Genomic DNA, 11,129 nt, shown 5'->3' on the forward strand with positions numbered 1-11,129 from the left:
CGATAAGAATCAACAGTTTGTCACATTAGATCGAGGCTTCTGTCTTGCAAACTAATTACGTTTTGCAGATGTTGTTTTATAGGTGTTGCTTTTGAGAAGATCTGCTGTGATTGTATCACAGATAAACTACGGCAAAGCAAATGATACCAACAACGGTTATTCTCAAGAAATTCCTTATAACACTGACAACAAAGCGAGTTTGCCGACGGAGGAAAATCACATCTCAATTCACACCGCGTGCTCGACTACACTTCGCAAAACTGTCAATCAAAAAAACAACTCTGATTGGTTCGCGGCAAAAGGAAACGATAAAAAACATTCGTGACTTAAGCGTGACGTACTCGACCTTTTCTTTTGTCCAGTGATTTAAAAACACTTCCCTCCCAGTACCTTCTCTTAACTGCATCGAGGCCCGCACTTTCTAACCTGTGGTAGCAGGAGGGCATTTTGCGGGCGCATGCGTGCAACCGCGTAAGACCGGTGATCTTGGGAATAAAAATGGCGCGGAAGATTCAAACTTTGTTTTTTGTACTGTTTATCGTCACATAACTTAATATAGACGTAATTTCGCTAAGAAAAAGTGTTTTGTGTGTGGAAAGGCTCTTATAAAGCAGATTTTCTGGCCTGCTTCGGGATCGTTGTTGAAAATAATGGGAAAATATGTGGGACAGGTAGGAAAGCCTTCACCGACAAAAATCAAACAGGCCGTAAAAAGAGGAAAACATTTATTCGTGTGCTGGAGTGTGATATATTAAGATCAAAACTTCACATCAAATCAATGCTTAATAAAGCAGAGTGCGAGCATATAGCTTGTCGGAATTTTTTGCCTAAAGGGACGGCCACAAAGAAAAGGGTTTTCCTGAGGGGAAAGAATGTTTGGGTGTTCTGCACATGATAATGCAGCTCATGATGACTCTAAAGCAAGGCCAACTCCCTCGAGCAAACAGTTTGACACATAGGCGACAAGCAAGGGAAACAGTTTTACAGGTCTCTTAAAGAAAAAACGTTGAAGAATTAAAATCTTTTTACATTAAAAATTTTTCTTAAGACATTTTATGCAGCAGTTATTAGAACGTTTCTGAAATATATTTCGCTTGTTTTTCTGCTATTTTTTGACTGGTGATCAAGGTAGATTTGATAAAGGAGCCAAAAATGTACTAATTAACATAGTAAAATTAAACAAATAGTCACCAGAAAGAATTACCATAACACTTTATAATTAAGACCATCTCAGCATTTTTCTTGTTCAACGGAATATTGGTAACGAATGTGAGTTTTTTGACCAATGCTTAAGTTTGAGGAAATAATCACAAACGATAGTTTCTCTGTTAGAATAAACCAGCGAGAAGTACGTTAAAGAAAGCTAAAAATTACCACAATAGACCATTTTTTAACGCTACCTTCGCAGCATTAGACGATAGTTCAAGTCTAGGCTCCATATATCATCGGTAGACGCTGGAGATAAGGTTAGATTTTGAGATTTTTGCATCGTGAGAACGATGAAATTGCAGTTTTATGAAAAATCTGAACAAAATCATGACCACTCGCTCAAACCCGGGATACTTGATTATGACATCGTATAGTTAAAACTGCTGTTTTATATTTTAGTACTAAGTAGCCGTAGCGCTTTGTCCGTTTAGATCTCCCAGCTATTAAAAATATGGGCAAGGTATTACGGTTCTCGACATTCGGTCGCCATTTTGTCCATGCGCAATGTTTAATACACATAGCCAAAGTCGATCAGATAAACGGCACGCCGACACCAAAGTATGCTGGTTGTTGTCAGAAGATAAAACAAGGACTCTTAGTATCGTATACAGCAAATAAAACTTAAAACACCTTTTATTTTGAGCTGAAAATTAGGCCATAAATTGTGAAAAATATGTAAACAATCGATAGCAGAACTTCTCTGTCGTGCGCGCTAGCCCATATCGACGCATGCGCACGCAAAATGCCCTCCTGCTACCTGTGGTTATGTGGTTACTTAAGTGTGAATTAATTATCTGCATACCGCAGGATAAAGGGCCGACAAATCTCAAATGGCGGTTTTCGAAAGGAAGATTCGCCGGCCGTATCGATTTATCTACCACTGCTGGTAAGCTTTAAGTTGATTTAAAGCAAAGTACTTCGTATTCCTGTTTACACTGATCCGTTAAGACTGGACTGTTTTCAAAAATGCATGGAAAAGAACTGTCACTTCAAGACGTGGAAATCAGTTACAAATGGCGCGCCAAGAAAATTGGATAACCAGCTTCGCCGAGGGCTTTGGTTTTGTCGTAAATGAGGAAAACAGGATTTACAATGTATCAGCAAACACCACGGTAAGCAAGTCTATGTTTTTATTTTACTAGTTAAAGTTGACATGGGGAAAATTAACCTTTGCGTGGAATGTTTACATATGTTGATAAGATCAACAATGTCACGGTCGGTTAAATTAACGAATTTTAAGCAACTTTGAGATGTGAAAGCATCGCACTAAATCATTTCCCCAGGAAATCCTTTTAGTATCGAAAAGAACAATCATTTATCTTAATACTCTTTATAAATTCTGACGCTGACTTATTTGAGCGTATAAAACAACGCTCATAATGTGCTCAATTGAGCACATTATGAGCGTTGTTTACGCTCAAATAAGTCAGCGTCAGAATTTATAAAGAGTATTAATGTCAACTCCTGACTGTAATTTTGGTATTTTTCGTTTAATCATTTATCTGTCTAATACCAAATTTTTGGCCATTTATTTCGCTTCGCTCATACTTAAATAAAGCGATAAGTTTGACCTATTTTGGATTAAATCCAAAGTGTGTCGAATAAATTTAATTATATTTTGTAAATAAAAGGACTCAAGAGCAGAAATTGCTTTCGACGTACTAATTTGATGTTATTCTTCGATATTTAATAGGTACTTTTTTTCCAGAGTGCTTTATTTTTTGACGCGAAGCTAACAAACTCGGCATAAATTTTGAGCTCCGAAAGCGTCAATTTTGCTGGATTTTTATCGATTTTCTCGAAAGCAAATCGATATTTAGCCAAACAAAGTATACATATAGGATTCACCCGGGGGGGGAAAACGTCCGAGGCGGAACCGCCCGAGGCCGCGGCCGGGGACGAGGCAGCCGGACAGGCGGTGAATACCATGTCGGAGCGGGCGGACACATCCGCGACGAGGCCGCTCACGAACAAAGAAAAAAATACTGTGATTTATTTCATATTAAGGCCTACCCATGGTAAGAGAATGAGCGAAATCCATGTAAAGAACTCTTGCCAAGAATTTTCATTTTTGTGTGAAATTCGTGTACATGTCCTCCAATCTTGAGCCCAGAGTCCGTCTAGTCGATCAGTGGTACGGGACGGACTTTGGGAAACTGGATTTGTTCAGTTCAATTTAGGTCGTTTTTAGGTAGACTTGGTCTTCCGTTTTTTTTTTGCCCTTTTTCTAAATAAAAGGGGAAAAAAATTTCCCAAAAAAGAAAAAAAAAAAAAAAATTAAATTTTTTTAAAAAAAAACAAAAAAAGTGTTTTATAAAAAAAAAAAAAAAAAAAAAAAATCTGCAGAAAAAAAAATAACAAAAGAGCGTCTGGTGTTTTGATTTCCGTTAGTCTCTTTCTTGAGCATACTGCTATATTGGTTTTAAATGAAAGATCTTGTTTGCCTTCCTGGATTCCGCCTCTGAAGACTGCGTGCGTGTGTCAGTTGTTGTTTTGCAGACGACGGCGAAGAAATTTACATAATGCACAACGCACGGACAAGCTATTGTTATGTTGATAAAAAATTTTGTTTGGCGACTTTCGTATTTCAGAGGCTTCTCGCTGACAGCGCATCTTTTCATGATAGATGGCACGTTTTCGAGCAAATATTTTTTTCCTCGTCGAATGGCGGTAATATTAATAAAGACGTTAAAGGCCAAACCGGTCAACGCTATTCAAAAGGTGTAATAAGCATTTCGGCGACTCAGCTCGTGCACACAATTCACGCAATTCACGTGCACACAATTCACGCAATTCACGTGCACACAATTGTACAATTCCTTTTTTTTTTCAGCAAAACAACAACGCGTAATTTTCAAATTCTGCGTTGTTAGTTATTATTTTAAGGTCGCGCGGGACCCTTGCTTATTAATAAATTCATTAGCCAAATTTCTTGACAGAGTGCTATCTTGAAACGCTTTAATTCACTACATGTTGAACATCGATTCCTCTAAAATTTAACAAGGATATTCGGGGATGATGGAATTACATCATGATTATCCTTTTACTGAGAGATGACCGTTGTCTGTGATGTAACAAGCCCTTAAAAGTTTAACTGCAGATAATGCGATTTTGTGTCCAAGTTTTCAGCTAGAACAGCGCACCATATTAAATGATTATATAGCCTAGTGATAAATCTTAACCTCTTTTGTGCTATGACTAGAACGAAATTTTTGATTTCAAAAACTGCTACAAGTTAATGGCTTCTAAGAGAGCAAAAATGTGAAATTTAAACTGTGAAACGTGCTATCTTCATTTTGAGAAGGAAATTTAAAAATTCGCTCTAGTCATAGCACAATAGACTACACCAAGTTTATGTTCCTCGCGAATCAACTCTTGAAATTCTATATCGGCGGAGAAAACTTGGACACAAAATTGCAGGTTTTGAGGCTTCCGAAGACCTTCCGAGTCAATGTTTACAACAACGTGTGATATATTCAAAGCTGTGAATCTAATTATGATAATTCCCTATGTCCCAGCGCACGTGGCACAAAGCTGAGAACAATTTATAGTAATTACTTGTACAAAGGTGTTTAAAAACAAACATTCTCATGAATATTTCGTTTGTTGTCGGCTTCAGTCGTCCGGCAGTTCGTGCATACTCTTAAATAAATACTGCGCGACCTTAAAACGAGCACTGTCTGCGATATTCAGTTTTTCAACCGTAACGGAGATTTGAATGAAAACAGTAGTTCTAGCGAGATTTGTAAGTCAACTATAAATTGAGTTTTCAATCGACCTTGTCCTTGGTGACGCCGTCGTTGTTGTTTAAAAAGTCCGTTCAGAATTGACTTTTATAGGAAGTCCTTTTAAGTGCAGAATGCTCTATTGTGATGGTTTGGTGGGTTGGCAACTGCTAAACCCCTAAACCACTAAGGGCCTGTTTATATGGAGGAGAGTTGTCCCTGGTAGGAGGGTAACCCTTTCCCCCGAGCTATCTTTTACCGAGCGTTTATATGAGAAAGTTGTCCCTGTTGACCGAGCCAAAACTTGGCCCTCTCGGTTCAAGAGACTGGCGAGAGTTATTTTGAAATATCTATTAAGGCTGCCTTTTTTAAAATCAGGAACGCTGAAACATCGACGAAGACCATTTTAGACAAATTTTCCGCCGACACGATGTTGTTTTGGCCGATTCTAGCATTTGCGCATGCTCCGTATGTGTCAACTTGTCCCTGGTAGGCGAGGCAAAAATATCCATACTGTTTATATGGAAAAAAGTTGGCTCGCTCAGGTAGCTTTTTTTTTTTTTTTTTTTTTGTTTTTTTGTTTTTTTTTTTTTTTTTTTTTTTTTTTTTTTTTTTTTTTTTTTTTTTTTTTTTTTTTTTTTTTTTTTTTTTTTTATCCCCAGGGTCACCCTACCATCAAAGCGAGTGACCCTCCACCCAGGGTCACCCTGCCCCCCGAGCCAACTTTGCAATTTCTCATATAAACAGTTCGCAGCTATTTATAAAGAAACATATGGAAAGCTCTCTCGCCTGGGGTGGCTCGGTATGGAGGGTAACCCTCCTACCAGGGACAACTCTCTTCCATATAAACAGGCCCTAAGCCACTAAACCGCTAACGCGGTGTAAACTTTTAATCACCAATTAATTAATTAATATCAATTAATTAATTATTTCTGTAAAAGGGGGAGGGGATGGAGAGAACCTGACCGTGTGCCCTTGGTAAAACGGGGAGTATATTTACGACACTTACAAATGAAGAACTCAAGGTATATATTTGTTTATAGAAAGCACTATGCTCTCCTTGTGGTACAATTCTTTCTGGAACAAAATATTTTGTGCTAAACGCATGCGCAGATCAGTCTACATCACGAACATTGCGTGTTTCTTCTGCAGATGGATTCGTGTAGACTCCGTTAAAAAACACAAATGAGTTAAAACCACAAATTAATTGAATTAAACACTAAGGCGTCATAGTGGTTCATGTGAAATAATTCTTGATATGGCAACGCTGTTTTCTTAGAAAAGGTGATCTAGCATCTCATAATCAATTGATAATATCTGTGTTATAATCAATGTCGCCAGAAAATAAATCACATTACCATATCATCACGTTACATCCGTTTTCGACAAAAGCAAAAACAAAAGTGTAATGTTACATGTTTTTGACAAAAAACAAAAGTATCTCGTTTGCTGTTTCAATATCAAACTGAAATTCAAGCTATCGAAAATTAAAATAACAGGGACGTGTTTAGAAATTTTGTATTAAAGCCTAACGTGGTGTGCTTTTCAATGCGGTAGAATTCCTGTAGAATCCGTGGCGTTAATTTAATTAAACTTAAAAGGCATCACAGCGATCTGCGAGAAAACAACAGTATCATATTACATGTCGTGTTAACTAATCTCCGTTTTATTTTGTAAAACCTCTGCCTCTTAAGTTGTTTGAACATGCTTTCGTGACGGTTCCGACATTTCTTGAAAGAAATCTTCACACGTGCTTCTTGGCTTCCACCCTGCGAGCAGAGCCTTTTTTTTACTTCCCTGCGGTTGAGATTTGGGAAGTATATCAGTGGAAGAGAAAGGGCTCTGCTCGCAGGGTGCTCGGCTTCATGCTTGAGTGAGCGTGTGACGTGTTCACCAGACCGTGGCGAGAGCATGATCTGGCGCACGAAATGCTTAGCGACAATTTCGGTGGAAAAGCCGCAATTTTTAGCGAGAATTTCGGGGGGGGGGGGGGGAAGTCGCAATTTCGACATTTTATGCTTTGTAATTCATAGTTTGTGCTCTGCTCGTGCACTGTTCGGAAAATTTGTAATTTTTTAGGTCGTTTTCTAAATGCTGAAGGAGACAATGCGGTATGATTCTTGTAGAATCCGTGGCGTTAATTTAATTAGACTTAAACGCATCATAGCAGTCTAAGAGAAAAACAAAGGTATCTTGTTACAAACCTTTGCACGAAAAGCACAAATATCACATTAATTTTGCTGCTTCAATACTGAACTGAAAGGTGAACTCATTTGACTTATTCTCAAGCGAAATTACCCTGGAAAATTATTATCATGCTGTCGATTGATTGACCATAATGCATTCTGTTCTGTCCTTTGAGTCTCTGAGTTTATTCATAGTATGTTATGATTTCAGAAATGGTAGAATTAGAAAATACTTCATTTATGTAGCGCCATATCACGAGTTTTTAGGTGTTTTACAAAATTAAGGTGATACATCTGAACATTTGACCATGGAAAACAAAAAAATGTTTTTCCAGGGTTTCCTTTTGGTTTACTTCCGGGGAGATTTTCAGACTTCTGTGATGATTTCTATTGTTCTGTGAGGACCAGTAGGCAACTGAATTAAATTCAGTTTTCCAGAGTGAGTCCCAGCGACCCTACCGCTGACCAACCGCTGACGGATCGCGGAGCCGGGGGTCACTCTGGGCTCGAGATTGCATGTCCTCTTTAAAAGGTTAAACATCAGCTGTCAAAACAAGGTATCCGCTCTCCATTATCACATGATCATATCGTAGGCTCAGGTATGGAGCTCATCAAAGTCACGTGTTTTGTGAAGTTGACCGCTGAACAGGTAATTTTCGACTGGATGGCTATGGTTTTGACAGGATTTTGTCGGCGCGGATTTTGTTTGTCTAAATAAATAAATGGCTATATTTAGAGAGGATGCCACATCAGCGCTAAGCTGGTTTTCATGCGGGTCCTCTATTTGTAATAAAATGAAGTAGACTATTTTTGCTTTGTCTAGGTTTGTTTTTATGCTGTTTTTTCGACCATTTCAAGCTTCAAGAGACGTTTTATAGTGCAACATGTTTTGCTTTTTGGAGAAGACAGGCAGTGATTTTGAAAAATTTGGGGAAAACTGTATAAATTCTCCAGCCGGCTGGTGGTACAGATCATGGTAAAACTTAAAGTTGTAATAGGTACTTCTCTTGCAAGCTTTAAATAGCCCAAAACACCATATAAAAACAAATTAAAAATATATATATTTCTAATTTAATCATTGTATTGTATTACAAATACACAGCCGTAAAAAGCTGTTTTTGGAAAGCTCAAATATTTAAAATACCAATTAAAGAACAATTTGGATGTTCATATTGGGAAGCTGTTATCACAAACACACTAGAATGGTAATAGCCTGTGGGGAATGTTCTAAGATCTGTTCTTTGGGATTATTGTTATTGTTGTTGTTGTTTTGGTAACTTATATTTAAGATTGTAAGTCATTACAAACCTGAGGTGTGATTGCTTTCTTGTGATTGTTGTATGCCACTCTATTGTTCTGTAAGAAGCGCACCACATGTGTCGGAGCATATTTCCACACAGATGTCGTTTTATAATCTATAGAAAGAATGCGCAATATTTATGTTTGTCGTTTAGGCGAGCTCTGCTATAGTTAATCTTCCTGCGAATCTGGCTCAATAAATAGTCTCCTTTAAATGTATTAATATAAAGCAAAATTTTCAGTCGTTGCAATAGAAAATTGCTGATTTCAGATCATGTGATGTTCTCTAGAGAATTTTTTCGTTTATCTATCTGAAAATTAGAGTTTGTTTACTTAGGAGTAACAGTGTAAAGAGCCTCGGGGAGGAGGTTTTAAAGACCTGAAGAATAGAATTGCAAAAGCCAGAGGTGCATTCCTCCGCTTTAGAAAGATATGGAGGCCCAGTTACATCTCAAGATGAACAAAGTTGCGATAAAAAAGTGCGATAGTATAAAACACTAGTACTGCCAATCTAGCTATACGGGTGCGAAACTTGGCCGGAAAATGAACGAAAGAGACAAGGCAATTTCTGTGTTTCAAAACACGTGCCTACGAAGAATATTCCGTGGCAAGATCATGTCAGCACCAAAGAGCTTCTAGAAAGAACCCGCAGAAGATGGAAGCTGATTGGCCATCTACTACGGCAAAATCACACGAACAATTGCAACATAGCGATAACCTGGGCACCCAAAGGATTGAAGAAGAAGAAGACGACCAAAGACCACCTGAAGGTGCACAGTGGACAAAGAAAGGAAAGAAATGGCTTGAAATCTTGGACTGAGGTACGAAGAGCAGCAGATGTCCGAGACGAATGGAGGCACTCTGGCACCGACTCACAAAAGTGATTGGTAACAAGTGTTCGAAAATTATTCTTTTAATTCCATGTGGATATTGTTTTGAATTGGAATAACTGGAATAATTTTCAAGGGTAACATCACATGGACTGAAATGGGAAAACAAACGAAGCTAAAAAGGTTTTATTCGTGTTCTACCACGTGTAACAATGCCATTCAATGCACAATGCATACCTGCGTTTGCAGGTATGCATTGTGCACGGTCATGTGAGCTTCATATTAATTAGACAGGGCCGTGGGACGTAGGGTGTGATAGGTGCGTCCACACTCCCTATGGGCCACAACGGCCAGGCTTATCAAGGAGTGAGGGTTAAAATGCAGAAAATGTGGACTATAACAAACTGGATTTTTCAAAATTCCCCAGGGGAGAATATATCAAGACTCCGCTAGACACTCACGCCTCTGGCGCTCGCACTCAGCCATGCAAAATCCCGCCTACTTCCCTGAATGCTTCTTTTTTACCTCGTGGTAATGAGGTGTAGTGATCATTCACGAAGTCATGTGTTTCCTCTTTCGATCCCTCACTCACTCCATTCTGATATTAAACCGCTATTAATTCATACATTTAACGGTGAACGTGCTGACAGAAAGGTTCTTTAGAACGCCATTCAGCACATGTCAATCAAAAACAAATTATTCTACAACTTCGTTCCCAGGGTCTCTCTCTTTCAGAGAACAAGGTTGAAATTTCACAAAACAAATCGAAAGAGGATCACTTACACTTATCCTCTGCTGATAAAAGAGAATAGAATTCCTTCTACAAAGCCTCAGAACATATGCTATCAATGACCCATTCACGTAAGAAAACATTCAAAGGCAAATGAAGTGAGATTGTGACATTACTATGCTGCACGATTTTGTTTCGCGTCACATTATCTTTGTGTCACGTCATCCGTTTTCATCTTTTTGAGTCGTGCAGAAACGTGCATCTTTCTCTTAAATTTTATTCGCTGCTCAAAATAACGCTATACGTGCTGACCTGCATGCTGACAGAAAAGTAAACATATTCACAAACAAATTTACCTAATGCAAAAAAGGATGAAAGGTTACACTTAAATATTTTTGATGAAATAGAATTCGTGCTACGAAGCCTGAGAGCACGAACCATCAATGGCGCAATTCCCATGGAAAATAAAACATTCATATGCAAATATAGTGAGATTGTGTTACATTACTGAACGCTTATTTGAAGAAAAACTATGAATGGCCCATTCACGCAAAAAAAAAAAAACATTCAAAGGCAAATTAAGTGAGATTGTGACATTACTGATATCAGCTATGAGCTACATGTAGTAACGCTTTATTTAAAAAGCTCGCCATGTGATGTGTTTTAGTTAACACCACATCCACAGCATGTTTTTGTTTTGAGTCACGTCACGTCGTGTCACGTCCTCCCTTTTTTCGACGTTTTTGCTTGTTTACAAGCTAAAAACGTAGAATAGGGGTTATGTAAACAAAATTTGGAACCACATATTTGTAAACTCTCAAGGGACTTTTTTAATTTCTCAAGGGACTGTTTTAATTTCTCAAGGGATTACTTTCCGCTGTGGGTGATTACTTGCGATCTCATGGAAAAAACGTGACTTGTCACATTTACAAACGTTATATAACAATTTTAAAAGTGACATGTCAGCTTTCTTATCTCAACGCACGTGTGTCTGAAAGGCGATCTATAAAAAGCGTCGCACAAACAATGGATTGCGTAACTAAAACACGAATAAATAATCACTAGCACTTACATCGTTTAAAAATTACAAAAGTCAAAAATAAACCATACCAAAAAACTCGCTCTTTTCAAAGATATTATTGAAGTTCAA

At 38.1% G+C, this 11,129-nt stretch overlaps 1 protein-coding gene across 1 annotated transcript in view; it reads right to left on the bottom strand.

Moving 5' to 3' along the window:
* Positions 1 to 11,129, bottom strand: part of LOC144632712 (gamma-glutamyl hydrolase-like) — a 47,501-nt gene that overhangs the window by 13,148 nt on the left and 23,224 nt on the right. Inside the window, exon 5 of the mRNA XM_078491422.1 lies at positions 8,429 to 8,535. Coding sequence (XP_078347548.1) covers positions 8,429 to 8,535 — 107 coding nt within the window. The remainder of the gene's footprint in view (positions 1 to 8,428; positions 8,536 to 11,129) is intronic.

This window comes from Oculina patagonica, chromosome 12 (assembly GCF_052425735.1).
Source record: "Oculina patagonica isolate OP01 chromosome 12, crgOcupat, whole genome shotgun sequence".
NCBI lineage: Eukaryota > Metazoa > Cnidaria > Anthozoa > Scleractinia > Oculinidae > Oculina > Oculina patagonica.